The sequence below is a fragment of the Magallana gigas genome, chromosome 7 (genome assembly GCF_963853765.1).
Source record: "Magallana gigas chromosome 7, xbMagGiga1.1, whole genome shotgun sequence".
Lineage (NCBI taxonomy): Eukaryota > Metazoa > Mollusca > Bivalvia > Ostreida > Ostreidae > Magallana > Magallana gigas.
The window spans coordinates 31,743,314-31,764,382 of record NC_088859.1 but is presented as its reverse complement, the minus strand read 5'-3'; the positions used below and the strand labels follow the sequence as shown (position 1 = coordinate 31,764,382).

The following is a 21,069-nucleotide window of genomic DNA, read 5'->3' as shown; positions in this document are numbered from 1 at the left end:
CACCCTGTCTTGATGGCCGTCATAAATGTATTCAACAAAAAATAAAAGCTTGGCCACTGATTAAATACAGGTCATCTTTATTCTTATTTGGATTATGGTTTTTCTAATCATAAACCAGTAATTGGGGGGACAGACATGCAGGTGACAGGGTCATCCCTGGGTCTGTCTCCCAGACTGGTCCAGGTCAGCAGTGTGTCCTCCAAATAAGTTTCAGCCAGAGAAACTCAAATTAACCTAATGAATGGTGAACACCTCACACTAATTCTGTTGTGGTTTAATTAGTTATATAGAGTAACTGTGACCTATGTTACATACTTAACTCTCAGTGTAGATATTTACAATCTGGGGTAAAAAAAAAAAAAGTTACATCAAAATATACATGAAAATTTTCATAAATAATTATTTTGCTTAATTACATATCATGATTGATTCCCTCCTAGGAATGCATGGCCTCTAATTTCAAAAACATGGGGTTTTTTTTGCAGATGCACCATTTTGGGGCTCAGAACTTGCCAAAAAGAAACCATGCAACCAGCTCCTGACTGCTCCATTTCCCATAAAATTAGCAGTCCCAAATTCATAACCTTAGTCTAATGATGCTAAAAATATGGTAATTTTGTGATGTAGATTTCATCTAGGGAAGCAACACTGCAATGACTGAGTTATTACCCCTTGATTTTTGACCTTGACCTACCTGTAGTGGATATCAGTGCTCTGCATGTCATCCTGACCTTTGATCCAGCCCTTTACATAGATATCACTCATCTTCTCCCCAGTGAAGAAGGCATCATCTTCCAGCACCACATCATCCGTGTTCCAGATGATGCATCGCAGCTCATAGCTGTCACACAAAAATAAGGACAATGAAACTTTATATCAACAGATATATTCAAAACTTCTGTAACTGATAGTATAACACATCACTGAATATGTAAACTGGCTTACATGAATATCCAGTTGTAAAGGCATTAGATTTTGTAAAAATTATTTATTTTTTTTCAAATAACAATCAATCAATCAATCAATCTACCTCTTTGGTCTTCTGGGGCTGATTTCCACAGGTCTTGTAGGAGCAGGCATGTCCATAGGAAACATATCTACCCACATTTCTATCTTACCCTACAACGAGTTAAGTTTGGCATTTTGAAACAGAAAAAGCTTAATATACCAAAATATTTACATTCCAAATATTTTTGCATGTAAAGTGTTTGAAAAGATACTGAAGTTATAAGACCATAACACATGCTGGGTATTCGAAGGTTACAATGATTAGTTTTATTATGACGTCACAAACGTTGAACGCTTTAAAATGCAACGTCACAAGCGTGAATCAAAGTTCACGCGTGTGGCTGTTACAGTGGCTCTTCCATTAATTTGAACTTACCCTTAGGATAAAACAGAAATTTTGACGAATAAATCACATATTTGCAGAAAGCAAGAATTTAAAAAAAATGTAAATATAAGCATTAAATCATTATTTTTTTAAAGATATAGTCTCATAACTGCAGCGGTGTGTGCATACAAATTTTCACAACGCGCTAGCAAGCGTTACTCAATTTGTAGGCACACACCGCTGCAATTATGAGACTATATCTTTAAAAAAATTTAAAAAATATTTCTTCAATATTTTCCTACAAAAAAATTGTACATATTCTTATTAAAGTATGAAGTCATTGAATCAAAGGGTTTGGTATTTCATTTATTATCATGCTTGTTCAATTATATGGTGAAAATTTTAAAAATTTAAAAAAATTTTACAATTAATTACCATTTTTTTCTCAGGATTGGTGAATATTTTTATAGAATATGTCAAAAGAATTTGCCAGCTCTGTAAAAAGAGTGGAGAATTTTGACACTAGCCAGAGTCGACAAACTATTACATCTACAGTATTACCAGTTTTATTAAACAAAGCCTGTAGGTGTGAAGCCAATTACCCGGCTCTGGAAACATGGCCAGTCAGTAACATGTGTTCACAGGTACGACACATTCAGCGAGTTCATGTATTATTTAGCTTCCCTGTAATCCCAGAGTTACGTAACAGTACGTAAAAGTGCTGATACACTGTCGCTTTTTATTTTTAATATTAGTTTTTATTGATCATCAGGCTTTTAGAATTTATTTTCACAAAATGGAGCTTATTTAAAATTGAAATTCATTCGTTTCAAAAGCAAACAAAATTTGTTTCAAATTAAGAATTACATTTTTTCCAAATTTGTATATCTCCATAAAAAAAAGATCTAAATAAATTTTTTTTGGTCATACTGGTTATGAAGATAACATGACAAAAAAACTTATTTAGGGATGGGAAAAAGAAATTGTTTCATCTTTTTCTCCTCACTTTTTTATGTATTTCTACATTGAGTTTTTGGAAAAATAATTTAATTTTCTACAAGTCAATTCCCTACAGAGAGTTCACAATCCATACCATATAAAATGTTGCAGCTTTTCGTGTGAAAAACTTACTAGTCTTCATAGTCTTCTATCTCCCACCTATCTTATTTTCAGCTATTTTACCCTTTATCTGTAACTACAGTGTGCATTTTGTTGTGCAAAGCCACATGCAGAGTCATACCCAGAGGCTGCATCTGACCTTTAGCTGATTCGTATGTTCTTCACCATACAGCATACCAATTTCAACATGAAAAATCCCTTTTACCTATTGATTATTAATCATTTCATGTATTTTAGTAACACACAACCTTTCAGATATAGCAACTCTCAATTTGACAACCACATTGATGGGTACTATATCCAAAACTGGCCTTTGCTACTTCCATTCATTTTTAGTGCTTCTAAAGGGAGAGAATCCTAACCTGCTCTATGCCTGGTTTCTCTGGGTTGAAGAGTGGCCTGGTCTCCACATGCTCGGGAACCAGTTTACAGCCCACCTTGGGTATTTCTTCCCACCGCCTCAGAACAGACAGGGCCAGCTGCTCTTCGTGGTTCTTACGACTTTCTATGAATTGAGAAAAAGCTTCCTTCAAGTTCTATGCATTTCAAATGACTTAAAGTCTTCGACATGTTACATGACAATTAAGTTAAAATTTCAGTCCGGGTATACATGATTTTGGTACAACTCTAAGTAAATGCAGGAGGACTATTTTTACAAAAAATATTTAGCAAAACATTTAGAATGAATAAGGCATGAAGTTGCTTATTCAATGCCACTCATATCTTACCGGTACTCATTCACTGCCGCTCAAACCACACCCTGTTTCTATAATGTACCTTTATCAACACACTCAGGTTTTTTTGTCTTTAATCAATAAACTAATTGGAATTTTAAAGATATGATATTCATACATTATATGAACTATTTAAAGAAGAAGAAAAATTACATTCGGATCGAGGTGTATTCATGTACTAGTAGTGTGGTGATATAATATTCCCATGATTTGAACTCTTGACCACTAGTTCAACAACTAGACTAGCTATAGTGATATAACCGCTGTCCTATCAAGTTACACAAATAATAATGCTAACAAGAATAAAAATTCTACTCCATGCATTAATAAACTCATTTTGTATCAAATCTTCAAAGTAAAGTAATTACCACAGGTCAGATAATTTTGTTAACTAATGTTTTCAGGTCAACAAATAATTTCAACTTTTCTAGAATGCCTGCTGCTACTTCCCCATAAAATAGAATATTTTTCTAATAAATTGTTCTGGACCAATTGACGAGGGATTCATATTGAATTGGCATATCATGATTCAATTTGAGAAAATGTTCATTAAGGGCATAAAACTCTTGTATTTTTTTAGGAGTGCTTATTTCAATTCTTTAAATTTTGCTTAAGACCATATGTGAAGCTTAGATAGGTTTGCTGATAATTCAAACCATGCATATATTAATCTATAACTGCAACAAATATAGCAATACATAAATTCATGATTTTATCTTTTTCTATTAAAAACTCAATATAATACAACAAGAAGGATGTTACACATACAACTTTCTCTATAACTGACCTTTTCCTTGCCCTGCAATATGATATAACAAAGAACTTTACCAGGTATGCATAATTGTGTTGGGGAGATATCATTAATCTTCATTTATTGTTTATGTCCTCAACTCCCCATGAAACACCTGCAGTAGATGTCTTCCTTATATGACCGAATGTGTTATTCAATCTGGAGATTTGTTATTATAATATCCATTCAAATTAGCTGAAAAATCCTAAAACTTGGTAATAATGTACCAACTGGAACATTCCAGTTTAGGGAAATGAGGAAACTTTATCTAATTTTACTAAAAACAATTTCAAAACTTAAATTGTAAAAAAAAGTATTAGATTTCTTTGTATTTTATTTTATTTTTAAAAATGACTGTTCTTAAGGTGGGATATGGGTCTAAATCAATGTGGATAAAAAAACCATAATAATCAAAATGCTTTCACTGTTTTAAAATTCTCAATTTTTGCTATATATTTGACCAAGAATTGTGTTCTAAACATTTGTTTGGAAAGGACAAATATATATGAGCCCCAGCAGGATTTGAAGTCAAGACTTAAGATATGTAGTTAATGTAGGTAAAAATTATGAGAAAGAATTTAAAAAAAATAAAATTATACTTAATTGTTTACTTTAATAGTAAGTATGTCACAATATGGAGGTGTCCCATACCATATTAACAATGTTCAATAACTCTTGAATCCAGGAATAATTTGTTTATACCATAGAATTGGCTTTTATGTTGGAAAATGTGTTGTAATTTTTTTTATAAACAATATGAAAAAAATAATTATTGCGCTGAACATCAAGATTTAAGTCTTAGTTAAATACGTCCCAATTAAATGAATTTTTGAGTTATTTCCCTTGATGAATTTCAAAGATTGAATTTCGAGGATTTTTATATAAATCAAATATTTTAAATTTTCCACTACATAGCTGTTACATTTCAATGATATCAACTTCAAGCAAATTCTCTTAGAGGAAGAACAAGAATTTATTTTAGTAAAAGACCAAGAAATGCAACCTAGCCATATCAAGCAATCTGTCATCTCAGAAAAGTTCCACAAATCAAAACTACCCTGCATAGAGATAAAGAAAAATAAAATGAAAAAATGTTCTCATTTGCTTAAATCTTTAATTAATTAATAAGCTTTACATTTTAAATTATTCTATGTATATAGCCAGGGATTTTTGAAGACTCTCATTTCATAGAGACTAGAATGGTGAGCTAAATCATGCACCTCTCTCAGATGAGATACATTAAAAAACTCTGAATAATAATCGGCATCAAAACATGTCAATCAAACTGCGGTCGCTTTTTATATCTCTTTTCATCAAAATAAAATCAAAGGCATTCTTCTATAAAACATAATCACCCTCGGAGTGTGATTTTGATCACATTGTGGTTACCCAACAAGCCCTGCTTGTGTATCCAAATTTTGGGCAAAATGCACTTTTCAGGTATCATGTACAAGCACTACTGACAAAAAGACATTCTCAGTGGCCACTATCTGTAAAACTATTTCTCCTTTTTAGTTTATTGCTAACTTTTTTTGTAATCTATATAAATGATCTCCTTATACGTTAGTGGCATTTTTAGACATTTCTCTTTTGAATTTTTCATTCACCTTTATCAGTAAATAAATCCTGTGCCATTTTCAATGATTTCAATTTTTTTTTTTACCTCTACCAATGAAATTTGTATACTTCTGTGTCATTTTCAATGATTTCTATTTTGTTGTTTTCTGTACAAAGGTCAAATCCTTCAGTCAATTTTCGTGACATTTTTAGTGGTTTCTAATATTTTGGTCACCTGTGCCAATGAGCTCACTATGTGCCATTTTTAGTTATAACTATATTTCTTTTACCTCCACCAATGATATATTTTATATTTTTGCATCATTTTTAGTGATTTTTATTTTTTGGTCTCCTATACCAATGTACTCACCCTGATCATCTGTGTGGTCCACAGTCCCTGTAAATATTCGGTTGCCCACTCGGACTTTCCCCGGCTGGTAGTGGGGTCCATCCACCTTGCCTTCTTTGCATAGTTTGGCCAAAATCAGAGAAGGTTTCATAGGATCCCTCCAAGCATTGTAGCCATAACTTGACAAACAAAAATTAAGCACACATTAAAAAAATCATTAAAAAATGATATTTAAAAAATAATTATTGTGGTGATTATTATATTCCAACAGTTACTTTCATTAGGGACTAAACATAATAAAAACATAACCACCTAAAAGAAAAAAAAAAAAGAGATCCCGTTTTTTAATTTATCATTTCAATTTTTAAAATTTTTTTTGAAGGGGGGTGGGTTGGTGGGTACAACTATTAATCACAATGACCAATCTTAAAATGATGTGTGCATTTCAAAGTTTATACATTTATACACAATTGAGCCTTAATTATTAATGTATAAAAATAAAGGTTCTGAATAAATTTGAACTTTGTTTGATACATTTTAAAAATTGTACAGGACTTTAAGAAACAAACATGTTTATAAGCTCAGCTGATTTTTATTACTCCAATGTCATTCATTTTTTTAATAGAACACTATAATATCAAAATTTATTGACTACTGAAAACAAAATCTAGGAATAATTCAAGAATAATCTTTATAATAACAAAGTATATCAAGTTCTTTTCAATTCCTCATCAATTAATTTTTTAATTAATGGATCAATATTGTCTAATGTCTTCGCATAAATCACTTGCAGCAATAACTGATTACTTTTCAGGTGCTTCATTTTTTAAACCCGGCTAATCAGATTTTTGTTGTGGTGGCAGAAAATCTAATTGGAGAAAATTATGCCAAAGAACGATAATGACATCATAAATCTGCAAAGACAAGCAGAGGATTCTGGGTACAGTACTGCAAGGGATTACACAACAACTCGTTACCATGAAGAGAAAAAGGATGCCTCCAATATGTCAAAGGAGATGAATATCTGTCATTTGGTGTAATTTCTATGATAATGCCCGTGCTCAATCATTCAATTACCACACAGTTTAAAAAGACCAAAGAAAGCTATACAATTTCACAACCATGTATCTCGTGAGCCTTTTTCCTGCTTAGGCCTGCTCCCGCCTTTGATAAATGAAGCTTTCTGCTGATGTTAAGAAATAGCTTACTCATAATGTCACACTACCAGGCAAGTCACAATGACTTGTCGACTTAGCATGCAAAGAACCATATTTCCAATCCGCAAAAATACATTAAGGCAACAAAGACTTGATTTCTTTTTACTCAAATAACAAATTGTAATAAATTAAATCTTGTCAAATCGAGCCCTAGTGAATTAGATAACAATGATCATTACAAATGCACTGTTCTAAATAATTTCATCATCAACCCCCGATTCTTGTTCAAACAAAACAGTAGTGTCTTCATGAATCACTAAAAAGTGGTGCAATTGTGATATCTGTCCCCAAAATCTGTTTTTTATTTGCAAACCACACATGTCATGAATTTCATAACAATATCATTAGTTAAATATGTCTGTAAAAATTGTTCGCTATCTGAAAGTCTTTGGTCATTGGCAATGCTCTCTTTCACATAAAAATAAAATAAAATCTGCCCGATTGATTGATGTTTCTACATAAATATTTATGTAACTTTATGCACAATCAAGTTGTGTGTTTATCGATTTGATGTTAAATTTTAATGCAGATAAGATGTTATGAAGTGAAATACAGTTTGAAATGATAAACTATTAAAAAGAAGCCTGCAATTACTATTTTTTCACCGAAACATAAACAAGGACACATAATGTACATGTATGCAGTACATAATAACTAGACACCCGCTGTTATACCTTATAGCGAGGTTTTACCGCCGGGTGCTCATACAATGTACTTGCTCTTTTAACAGTTTGGTAGTAGTTTGCTTAAATTCTAATCGCTAATGAAATTTGAATGCTCAAAAAGCCCACCATATGATTGTTGTGAACGCTAGGTGGCACGGTCAGGCTTTATTTTCTGTTTTGCCCAAAATAAAATGAAAACAAATTTCAACTTTTGCTGGTTCACTGTTCATTAAATTTTGATTAACAATAATAAAAATAGAAGGGTAAACCTTGTTGAAAAGTAAAAATTTTTATAAAATTTGAAGTCTTTTTAAATGAAGCTTTTTTTTCAGGATTCACTTTACCACTAGCCTTCATGCAAATGTTGTTTAGAAGCATACTTATGGTAAAAAAATAAAATACATGTTACTAGAGTCACGGCGGTGAACATGCAGATAACAGTTTGACTTCCATGAAATATATCACTTTCAGTAAATTAAAAATTTTGGACTTGAATGATTCACAAATCTAACAATTTGACTATTATAAGCAGAAATTAGATTATGATCGATTCTATGCATTTTGACCCACATATATATGGCAGAAAAGTGTTTTCATCTTGAAGTGTTCAAAACTTCTGCTTGATCTTTTTATTCTTAAAAATTACCAGAAAAAATGAAATTCTCAAACCAAACCACACAAACTCAACTAAATCACTGGCTTTAATTATTTTTTTCTGTCGATATGGCTGTACAGTTACTCACGTGTCGTATTTTGCAGATATTCCACACACCGCCCGATGTCGACTGTAGTAGCGATTCTCCAGGTCAATCTTGGTTTCTCCGATGAGGTCATCCATCCCGACCAAATCCCAGTCGTAGATCTGGACAGTAAGTAGTGACTCCATCGGGAAGGTGCTTTCAATCTCCACACACCTGAAATTACATTTGGATTGGAAATTCTATGAAATCATTTGCCATGATGTTCAATAAACATTAACTGATAAACATTTTTTTGGTCAATTATGAACTATAGGACTACAGTCAAACTTCGTTATCTTGAAGTAGATGGGACTGTTTAAAAACTTCAAGATATTCAAGTATTCGAGATATCGAGAGTAAAATACTAGATGGGACTTACAAATCACTTAAACATATCTATTGTATTCGAGATATCAGTGTTTGAGACATCAAAGTTAATTTAAAACTGTATTTGCCTTTATGATGCATGTGTGACAATTATTTTTTTTTCATTAGCCTTAATTCTTCCATATTAGATATATCATATTTTGGCAATTCCTGTATGCATATGAATAAAATCACAAATAATTATTTGTTATTGAAATTTTTGTATTTAAGACAATACTGCAAAATTTTGCAACAAATGGCATATGTCACAGAAAAAATACAGTTGTATAGTACTGGTCAATCAACTTGGTTTATTATCAAGCAGACTGGTTTTTAGGACAATTGATGCATCAACTTTATTAAAAGGCTATTAATTAATTAATTACCAATAGTCAAAAAATAGTTGGGTTATACATGTACTGCAATTTAGACCGACAAGCTTAAAAAGTTTCAAAGATATAGAACTGTCTATAAAATATTAAGATTTGCTGCCTCACAACAGCTTATAGCTTCTATGAATCTTATAGCTTCTAAGAATTTCAGAATATGTACCTATCCCAATACCTGTATATAATAATAGCTATGGCAATTTATGTCATACAAAGAATTAACAAAAGTACATTCAATCAAAGAATTGAAATGCTCATAATTCAGAAAGCCCATGGGCAAAATCAACATCTGAACAGAAATTGAATATATAACTTTATTGCCCTTTCCCACATATAAGCATCTTCATTCACAACATCCTTTAATCAAATACAACCAAGCAAAATGAAGCTATTTTTTATAGAAATAAAAATTTATTTGAACTGTCACTCTTCTTCCAATAAGATCCCAAGTATTAAATTTAAATGTATTCCTGAGAATTCAGCCTCAAATAATCAATGTCATTTGGATCCATTTCAATAAATTATCATTAAAAAGAAATAAAATTATATTAAAATTTATTGAGACATTAAAAAATAGATTTACATAGATCACACGGGGGTTTTAATTGTTGGGCTTGAAAGCTGATATTTTGATAGTTTTAATCCATTTTCTCTAACTACTTTATCATTGCCAACGGAACACAAAGTCCTGAAATGGTTCACAGTTTGTATGCATTGTTAAGTATTCTCCTTAAAAAAAATAAGACATGGTAAATCAATTTATTCTAATTTTGGTAGAAATAAACGGCTTCATTCTACTGGTATTTGGAAGGACCCAATTCAAGGGAGTTTTATTTTAAAGGGAATAAAAATATGCGTAGACGTAGATTTGTGAAACTGTCGCCACGATTAAACAAAACAATGGAAATCTCTGCCTGTTAATGAAGTATTTTAAGCCACTGGGATATACAAACACAATGAAATCGGAGGAGACTCTTTTGACGCAATTTTCCATTAAATTAAAAATGTGGGGGTCACCTCTGCCCATTCAGAAGAAAATACAAAGAAAAAGAAAAGGTTAACATTGCAGTCAAGGAATATGTCTTCCGTACTTTTAATCTATTCAAAAAATGAAATCCAAGACGGACATTTGATATAGCAATTTTGGTAGCGTCTTCAAAATATTGGTGAAAAATGAATGAAGGTTTTACTGAAGTAGAAAGAAATGTGAAATATTGGCCATGTAAGAATCTAGGGTCAAGAAAGTGGTCACATATAAATGATTGGACGGAAATAAAACGATCATCCACCTGTTGTTCATCACGCAATGTTAGCATCATACGATATCCGTAACCATACCAGCACCAGCCAAATGTACATATAGATTTCAGGGACACCATTTCAAATGAAATCGTCATCATTGTTTTCTAACAAAATGGAGTGCTGATACAAGATGGTCGAAGAATATCGCGTTCATTGACTTGCCCCAATCTATTGTTGAGCACAGTAACATAGCCTTGTTTAACATTGCATTCAAACAATTGTATGTAAAACCTTTCCTGCATTTCTTTTCATCTTAAGCAGATCAAATTTTTCCTGTGTAATTGTAAAACATCCTTTCTATGGAGTGCTTTCAGTTTCTTGTGCAGCGATGCATTTCATAGTTCATATCAGAAGATAAAAATCTTCATATCTAACATTTAAAAAAGATCAAAAATACCATAAAATATACAAAAAGTCAAAATTTTAAATATATAACCTTATAATGATTAGGTATTACTATTAATCAATCTTACGGAATTAATAAAGAAAAGAACGAACAGTTAATTCATACATTTATTTTTCTACACCACTGACAGCTTGATTTTTTCTATTAAAAATCATAAAATTCAATAAAATTTGGCAGTGAAAAAGATGGTGCTTAATAGAAGTGAAATATACAATTTAAGAGAGCACTTATTCATATATATATAAGGTTAAAAATATTAATAAATGCACCATATATGGTGTATTTATTAATATTTTTAACCTTGATTTTTCAATGACATCCTTAAGAAACCAGTCTTAATAAATATATTTTTAATTTCAATTAAAATTTGGGCTGAAATAATTGTTTAAATGATGTTAAAAGGCCTGAAGCATTCTGCAATGAATATTATATTTGTAATACCTTTAAAAAGTATGAACTTTATGTTACTGTTTATTATGCTATGATTTTACAAATTCATAATAATAATAATAAATCTAATTTTTAAACCTATAAATTAAATACATACATAATACATGTACCAATAATTGAAGACATTCTTTTGATATCTCTATGAATTTTTCACACAATGTTTTTTGTGATATTCTTTTTTTATTCTACCAATTTATTAAAAGGAGAGATTGAGGAATGTTGAGGTTAAAATAACAATTTCTGTAATAGCATTGGCACTGCTGGTATGTATAGCACCCCTGCTGTTAGCAAAACATCCAGTGCCGATCTCCGCTAATAATTGGACCGGGATTCTTAATATTCTGTGTTTTCTTGTACATTTCATTTGGGCAAGTCAATCAGATTTGTCAGATCTGTTTTTTAGAACAACAATTTGCTCTTCATTGCAAAAATACAAATCTAGGACGGGGATATATTTTCAACAGTGATTTTTGTTATGTCCAACTTTCTCAATCAAAATGAATTGCACTTCAAAATAATCGATAAAATCGTCAAATGAGCCATCACGGTGACAGAAAGGTAGCTTTCATAGCTCCAAATTCATAATTGATTATGATTCGTGAAATTTCATCCCATCGTGAATTATCTACGACAAAGATCGGGGATGCGAATGCACCAGCCCAGGTATCTATTGTGTTGTCAATATCTAAACTAATATATGGGGGCACGTGTAAATAATGTCACTGAAGTAACTAAATCAAGCGCAAAGATGCAGAGAGATATCCCACCCTTGAAACTATGACATAGTGTTTTCAGACATGTAGCCTGTTATTTGGAGGAGTGAATCTTCCCATTCAGCCATTAAATTTTTATCTTCTTTGAAGTGAACACATAAATCCCCGTCTCAAACTGGAATGGAACATTTTTTCTATCTACTGGACAAGACGAATTTTATGGGCAGTATTTCTGCATAGTTCACTGTGGCATATTACTGCAATTGGGAGTGTAAATAGGCTTAATCAAGCAGAACTAAGCTATTAAAATCCAATTTACAAAGTTAATTCAGTTAGAGTGGACACTCATTAATTGCAGATGTGTCCCGACCTTCAGAGTTCATTTTCGTGAGAACCAAAGTTAATATGAACTGACAGCTACACTTACTGAGAGAGAAATAGAGAGAGATAGAGAGAGAGAGAGAGAGAGAGAGAGAGAGAGAGAGATATCAATCCCTTTTGTATCAGTATCAATTTGTGTTGATAAATGAAAATTAGGTACTCAATACAAAATACCAAAATATGTTTTTACTCAGTTTCATTAATAACTCAAATGTCTAAGAACATCAGAAGAGTGAGTAAAAAAAGTTAAAAATGAAAAATCCACTCACTTTCCGAACACAGGGTTAAGTTGTTTGGAGACATAATTTTCCTTGTCGTTAATGGTGGTGCCTCCGAGCTTGATCACTAAGTAAGGGTCAGCTTTTCCATTTAAATCCGCTGGATGTAAATCATTCGCCTACAAGCAGAAAGTCTAGCCAGTTGGATACTGTTGTAAATCCATGAAAATAACACTTGATAAACTGAACGGATAATTTGAAGATCAGATTTTTACTCCTTATTCTCAAGTTGCAGCAGATGTACAAATTAATGGTCTAGCTGAAAATTTAGCTATAATAACGCAATTATTAAATCATTGCAAGCTTATTTGTTAACAGGCTTGTAAATAAAAATTTTGCCATAAAACTTTGGTGATGATTTTTGCTCCTTAATTAGGCAACCTAATCACCATATATTCTATGCCAAGAAAGACAACTCCATTAAAGTTTTTTTCATCACTGAAAATTTTGTAATTCAATAGAAAAAATATTTATCATGGTGATACTGTGAAGAAATTTTTATTCATTGTGAGAACTCCTTCTTTGCAAATATTTCTTACAGCAATCCAGTCCTTTAATTTGTCTTGCATTTGTTTGAGATTATTTACAAAAACAATGTTTGCAAAAACCGTTCAAAGCAAACATTTATATCCATCACTGGAAAATCCCAAAATAAACTTGAAGCTAATAAAATTTGATTTATGGTACATGTAACTGCAATGTACTTACTAAATCTTTTTTTTTAAATATGAGAAAAAAATTAAAAATGGCATTTGTGACACACAAAAAAATCTGAAATATTGCACTAGCACATACAATATCCTTTTAGAACTTATTCTCACCTTAACAATGTAGATCCTGACCAGTACTTTAATTGGGTCATTGCTAGGCAGTCCCTGAAAAAGACCACAGGTGGGGTCTCCTCCGGTGATGGTCGTGTCTTCAATGTCATCAGGGAGGGGGATCTTGTAGATTTTCAAGGATCCCTGAAAAACATCAACAGCTCTTTCATGTTCTGATAGCCAAGTTTATATCTTTGCCATAATGTTATCATCCCAAAACTCATGTATTTTTTAAAAATAATTTTTTTCGTAATGATAACCTTAACTCCTTTATTCCAGTAGTATCTGACAACACTGAAGGTGGATATTGACAGGTTCTAAACTAATATTCAAGATATATCTTATAGATAGATAGATAGATAGATAGATAGATAGATAGATAGATCTTAAAGCAAAACTTCATTTACCTTGAACTTTCCTACAATGCGACTTTCGTCCGTGTCCTCAGTTGCTGATTTCTTCCCCCTGTAAAGCTCGAAGGTGTGCAGCCAGTCCTTGAAGCCATCAAACTCAGCCTGAGCTTCCAACTCACTGGGGTACACCTACAAATAAAAACATCCACCATCAAGGTCCGTAACTATATAAGTACTCCACGACCAACTCTGCCCTTCCAGGATATCAATAATTATTCCGGTCAATGAAATCTGAATTTTGAAATGTTCCTGCAAGTATTTTTGTCTTTAACATCATTAAAAGTACTAAAGAAGACTCAATTTGACTAATTTTCTTTCTCTTAAATTTATGTAAGTTTCTGATAATAAATAAGGTTTTAAACAACTATCTAGCATTATGGTACTCCAATACTTATCCTCAATATTTTCCACGGAAATTCAGATTAAATACCATTTTAAGGGTATTCTTTAAAATTTAGTTTTTAAATCAATCAGTTTAAATTCTATTTTTAAAATTCTCTGGCAAGGAGTTGTCTCCCTGAAAATGTTAGTCAGTATTCATTCCATGTATAGGCAAAAAAATCTTTCCTCCATGCAATTGCTTATGCTTGCCATTAATAAGAATTTGTCACTCAAGCAAGATACATTTCTAGCTGCTATATACTAGTACTTGGACAGCACACAACAACACAAATTATACACATGCAACTCGTGAACTCAGAATGGAGTCCACAAATCTAATTCCTCCTACCTTGAGCTCAGACTCAAGCTTTCTGAACTTCCTGGGGGTGAGGGGTTTTTTCTTGGCCTTCTTCTCAGACTCCTCCTCTGGCATCTCGAAGGCTGCATTAAGTAGACCAAGGCCTCCCTTGATGGACTGTCACACACAAAGACAACACTCATAGCATGCAGCACCACAACATTGAATTTGAACCATCATACCTTTGTTAATTACTTAATGTGATCTTTTCAAGAGACAATACAGCTCATTTTGCTCAAATTCCATGCAATGATAATTTTTCCCATAACTTAAATGAATTTTTTTTGCAAAGTTCAAAATATTAACTTTAAAGAAATTAGGCTTTCTGAAATCTTAAAATTCTCAATTTATTGCTAAAAACCTAAAAGTTCTCAATTTATTGCTAATCGACAGATTTGGCTATAAAAGGATCAAAAGAAATGGATACAAAACACAAGTGTGAACTATATTTTTGATATGAATGCATCGCTTAATATAAGAATATTTAACTAACATCTAGATCCGCAGGGTATTTCCATTTCCCTTCTTTGCCGGGTGCCTCATGTGAAATAACGTTTTCAGATTGTACCAAGTGTAGAAATTTCTTACGATGCTTTATTACTTGTCATATCATGATCCTTATCGTTCACAAATTATTTTTACAACCCACTTATTTCTATCAAATTACCTCCAATTCCATTGACAACTGCTTTCATTCAAAATCATGTGATATAAATAAAATTTCAAAGTCCAAGTTGATATGATATTAATTTTGAATTCCGGACCATCTTTAACGCCCAATCACGCGCGCGGGCTTATTAAGAGATTAAAAAGATTCAAACTTTCAGTACATGCAAAACTTCTATTTCTTTTAATGAACTGAGTTGAAAAAAAGAAACAACCAAGACGAGGAAAATGAGCTGTAGTGTTTCTATGTTTCAAGCAATGGTTTTAAAAACTGAAATGATGATACATTACTTTTAATATATTAACTGCACATTTTCCATTTCTGTATCAGACCTCTAAATTTCGTCACTAGCTTAAAATTCTTTACTTTATAAACATACCATTATAATTCTAATAACTTTTATGAAGGAATTACAAGATATTTTCTTACTGGAATCTTAGATACCTAATAAGTTAATCAAATTTCACCAATTGGATGAATTTTCCTTAATGAAGTCCAGTACTAAATCGTTAAAAATAAGTATATATATGAATTTGAGCAAGCAGATTAGATTTGAATAAACTTTTAGTTTAGTTTTGTTTGCAGGTTTTATCAAATACTTTTTGTTTGATTATTATTAAATACTCAGATTTACACAAAGCATGCTCATATGTTTGCAACTCTAGTGTATCTTTTCATCAATTTCCAAATCTAGAAAACTTCAATCAACAAATGAACAAACAGACAACAAATATCTCTAATTCATGCTTCTGTACAACGATTACAACGTGCCTCCACTATGGCTATATATCAACACTGATTTACCTTTAGTTGTGCGGTGGTCGGTGCATTCGATTTCTTCTGCTGGGCTTTGGGTGACAGTTTGCTGGCCAGGCTAACAGCTTTGGCCGCCCCTCGGAACGTTTTCTTCTGTTCATCCTGCTTCTCCATTTGTTTCTCCAGCTTTTTGGCTTCTTTGGGGTTATAGTCTGGGTCATCTACAGTAGGTAATGCAACATGATTTTTTATTTTGGCATCACAATTAATCTGCCATTTGCACTAAATAAAACTTTTTACAACAAAATAATCATTTAGAATTTCTTACTCTGAGCAGCCTTTAATTAAACCAAAAATTATGAGGGAAAGAATTTCAACTAGTTTTTGAGATTGGAATTTGGAATGCAAAACTTTGAATTTGGAATCAATATATTTTAAACTGATTTTTAAGGTACATTTGTTGAAACTGCATGAAAATCAGCAAAAAATTCAAACTGTAATAAGAGCTTTGATCTACCATCGGTTTGGTTTTGTGTCATGTTCCCGCCAGTATTCCCCCCACTGATGGCTCCATATGGAGTCAGAGACCTGGATTCAGTGGGGTTATCCATGTTGTTGTAAATATCCAGATTGTCAAAGTTATCTTCCCTGTTTCTTTCATGCTCCTTTGAAAAATAGAAAAAATATTCTCAATGAGTATCAAGATAATGAAATAAGGCATATATAAATTCTGGTCATTTAATTCAAGATGAGAACAAATGCAAAAGAGAACTGTGAAGATGGTAGCCATATTGGTATCTACATGACTTGCAGTTTGACCTCAGAATGAAATGGAAAAGAAAACTTGTTATTTTTCTTCTAAGATTATTGCCAAAATGAGACCAGAAATTGAGAGCTTTAGAACAGTTCTGAAAAGAAAGACAATATTAATTAAAATAAAAATACTAGTTTAGAAACAATTATTGGGACAACAACATTAAAAGATTGGAAAAATACTATGAAAATTACATTCAGATTAATTAAATCAACAAAAGTTTGAAGCAAACAAATATCTAGGCTATATTTAAGCAGAAAAAATAAAATACGGTAAAAAGTTTGGTGTTGGGGATTTTTTAAAAATATAAATGTTCATCCTTATACTAAATCAACAAACTGTGTCAAGGTACCCTCTCTCATCAATATAATTGGTGCATCATTTTGCTAACCAAAATACAGTTACTGGTATTTAAATCTTGAGGTTTTCAGTTGGAATTTAGAGGGATGATGCCATATGATGCAAAACATTATTTTGTATTGATATATAATTAAAGCACAAAAAAAGATTTATATTTAGCAGAGTTAAGCATTAATTGAATTTCACATGCATAAAAAATGTTTAGTTTGAAATTTTTAATTTTTGTAACCCTAAATTATTGTAAAAGTTTCTTTGAGTATTGTGAACTATTTTATCAGTATTGTTTAATTTAATTAAACCAAAAGATTAACCAGGTATAATTGATAAGTAAATGCTGTTTTGTTCTCTTTTTAAAATTATTTTTAAAAAGTTCAACTACAATTGTTCTGAATTTTCTTAACTTCTAGGTATTACGCATGGTAGAAATCTAATAAAAGAACTCCCAACTATTATTACAGAAAACAAATATGAAACTTTGAAAATCTCTCTCAAACAATCTGTGTCTTATTTAAAATTTCCCATTGTGCAGTATCAGCATTTTTAGCAATAGCTTCAACGATTTTCCACATTTCTGAAATATATACTAGCTACATAGATGCATCTCCATGTAATCATTATATAAGTAAATCTATTTGTTTAAATTCAAACTGCAAAATACCATAAACATGCAACAAGATTTAGTCATTCGGTTTGGGCTGAATCCTTTGGATTATTTGTAACTGGTATTTTATTGAGCAGTATCAAGATACCATACTCCAAGGTCCCTGCATGTAAATTTAAATGAAAATTATTTTTTTTACCATGCTATAGTTTATTCTTAAACATAATTCTCTTAAACTCAATAGATCAATATTTCATGAGGATCTGCATGGATCATTGGAATTCCAACTTGTCATCAACAAAGCCAAGTGGGTGGAGGATTGAAAAAAAAACCCAGTAGAAACCCCGGGTTTGAGTCACATTTGGAGCCAATATTCTCATCATCTATGACAAAAAAAACCCCTGAATGTAATTAACTAACTGAATAACTTAGTATGTTAACTAGCCGAATAACTTAGCTTAGTGTGTCACTTAAGAAAGTAACTATCGGTGAATAGTACGTATGTTAATTCACACAGAAAATTAGGTTAGTACGTCTTGAAGTTTTCTAAGAGTTTGTTTACAGTCCCAGTAATCTACACAATCATTGTCATAGTTACGCACCCCTTTATTCACAGGTTTTTTCTTCTACAATGCAACAATACAAATAGCAAAATGAAATAACATATAAAATGCACACACAAAAAATTGTTATAAAGCCTTAAAGTGATAAATGTGAAATATTTACGATATCATCTGGGTAATTTCATGCATTAATTTAGCAAGAGCAGGACCATCATTAAATTCACCACATTAAACAAAAATAATGGTACTATAGCTAACTTGAAAAAAATTAAACTTTTTTGATAATATTGAATGTTAATTCTTATGTCATGAATTTAGTTGTACATGTATATACATATATATATCAAATAGAGATGGTATCGATGCTTGGCGAAGAAATCAGAGATTGAAAGCAATTATATACAGTATCAGTCCAAGATATTTCCAAAATTATCAGCTGAGGATATGCTAAAGAATAATGTGCATTTTGTAACATTAAAAGCTGTTTCTGTGACAATTCGACCATTCTTAAAATGGTTTAGAGATTCAAGTTTGCAATGATCAGCTAAAGGACTATGTGCGGTATGGTCAAATATCGGCCCCCGATTTCAACCAATTTTTAAATAGTATCGTATAATAATGAAATCTTCACAAATCATTGTAAAGAGGATGCCAAGTATATAACTTTACTCTTGATTTTAGTCATCATTGCTCACTCGCTGTTTACCGTAATCCGGTGAATATAATACGCACTTTTTCCCCAGCATTTTTTACCGTGAGAAAGGGGTGCGTATTATACATCCCTATAGGATTTGGACATATTTTTTTCCATAGCTGAAGCACGGGGTATCATACTGCCGTATTACCTATGCTGTTCACCGACAGGACCGATACCCCGCTATACATCGTAACATTCCTTCATTATCACATATATATGATTATTTAACCCTTAGGAAATCATTGTTATAGCATGTAATTAAAGAAAATGTACACTTTAATTCTGTTAATAAATAAACTGTTTTAAAATTTAATTTGAACTGCCTATTCTTTATCTCCGTGTACGCCACCATTACAGCTGTTATTAATAGAATGCGGACTTGGATGGCCACGTGCTTTTTGTAACCCATCTTTGAAAACAGCTTACACATCATTTGGCTCAGTTTTAACCATTTTCATGTAATGCTAATTAATTTATTGCAAATAATTATGAATATAAATAATTCTATAACCTATTCCGTTAATTGAAGCCATTGAAACAGTTGTGCTCCCCCACCGCTAACGCTTGACACCTTGGGTATCTCAGACACCCCCCTTAGGCTATGTGTACTATACACAACACAACTATTTGTGCATATATTTTATTGTGTTCAAGGCCTATAATTGATCACTTTGATCGGAGTCATTTAAGAATTTAATTAGGTCCGTTATCTCCATACCTGAACATTGTCCGTTTTTCACTTCACAGGGATTATAATGACTAAACAATTATATAACACTTGTTAAAAGTAGCTGATTTTATTTACGGTGGAATATTTAATACTAGGTATATTTAAAACATTGATTATAAATTAAAGATATTACCGCGATGTATTAGTTACAATAAATCCGTATCTAAGAAAATATTGTGTTTTTCTTATTTACGGTAGCGTATTCCCGCGAGGAAGTTGAGCGTGCATACAAAGTACAACTGCTTTGTTGATACTCAGCATCACCGTTTGGTCATTTTTTTTTATGCGTATTATACATCCCAACAAGCTTTTTTTCACCATTTTCAGGCCCAAAGTGGGGGGTGCATATTGTACACTACTGCGTATTATATTCACCGGATTACGGTATCTATGACGTCACTTAAATGACCTAATTCCCGCAAATTTGCAAACAAATGAAGATATTCTCATTTTTGCTCTATATTTTGCATTCGGAAGTATAGAGCGCAGGTCTGCTCAAGTGCGATTTTAATATATGTTTTTCTTCAGATAGTTATACATATTATACTAAAAAATGGTACTTGAGCAAGCCTGCGCTCGATGTTTCCCAGTCAAAAAAACGTCGGAAAACACCCATATTTTGCTACAAAACATCAATTTATCAAAATAATGCAATATTCATGACGTCATTTCTACATTATGACGTCACTGTGGTAATAACCTTTTACACCTTTATTTCCAATATGATTTTAACTATCTTTCACCTTATTTTAAAGCTATTTCTAAAACGTTGATTTTGGGGGGCAAAAATTGCATAAAACCGCACTTAGTCCTTTCCAAAACAAATATGACCCAGCTTTGAATGAAAATGAAATGTATTTTTTTTTAAAGAAAGCATCAATTATGTACAAATGTGAAATACCGGTGATTTTTATTATTTACATTGTGGTGACTTTAAAGACTCACTTTGAAGTCATTGACCTTATGAATTTCAGATTTATTATAATGATGAATTTAATAAGCTGTAAAAATATAGTAAACAATGACTCTAAGAATTGTATCGTTACTCATATTGACTGATAAAATAAAATGAACCCCAAGACTGAAGATCAACATTATATTCATACAAATATGATTTAC

At 31.8% G+C, this 21,069-nt stretch overlaps 1 protein-coding gene across 11 annotated transcripts in view; it reads right to left on the bottom strand.

Moving 5' to 3' along the window:
* Window positions 1–21,069, bottom strand: part of LOC105318381 (otoferlin) — an 84,805-nt gene that overhangs the window by 8,030 nt on the left and 55,706 nt on the right. For 7 of the 11 annotated variants that reach the window (XM_066067729.1, XM_066067730.1, XM_066067737.1 and 4 more), the window contains 12 exons: window positions 18,563–18,586; window positions 16,703–16,850; window positions 16,234–16,406; window positions 14,754–14,879; window positions 14,018–14,152; window positions 13,611–13,754; window positions 12,781–12,908; window positions 8,508–8,678; window positions 5,904–6,061; window positions 2,815–2,957; window positions 1,031–1,119; window positions 695–841 (listed from right to left, as the gene is read on the bottom strand). In XM_066067729.1, coding sequence (XP_065923801.1) covers window positions 695–841; window positions 1,031–1,119; window positions 2,815–2,957; window positions 5,904–6,061; window positions 8,508–8,678; window positions 12,781–12,908; window positions 13,611–13,754; window positions 14,018–14,152; window positions 14,754–14,879; window positions 16,234–16,406; window positions 16,703–16,850; window positions 18,563–18,586 — 1,586 coding nt within the window. The remainder of the gene's footprint in view (window positions 1–694; window positions 842–1,030; window positions 1,120–2,814; window positions 2,958–5,903; window positions 6,062–8,507; window positions 8,679–12,780; window positions 12,909–13,610; window positions 13,755–14,017; window positions 14,153–14,753; window positions 14,880–16,233; window positions 16,407–16,702; window positions 16,851–18,562; window positions 18,587–21,069) is intronic. The other 4 variants (XM_066067731.1, XM_066067732.1, XM_066067734.1 and 1 more) reach the window with 2 other exon arrangements.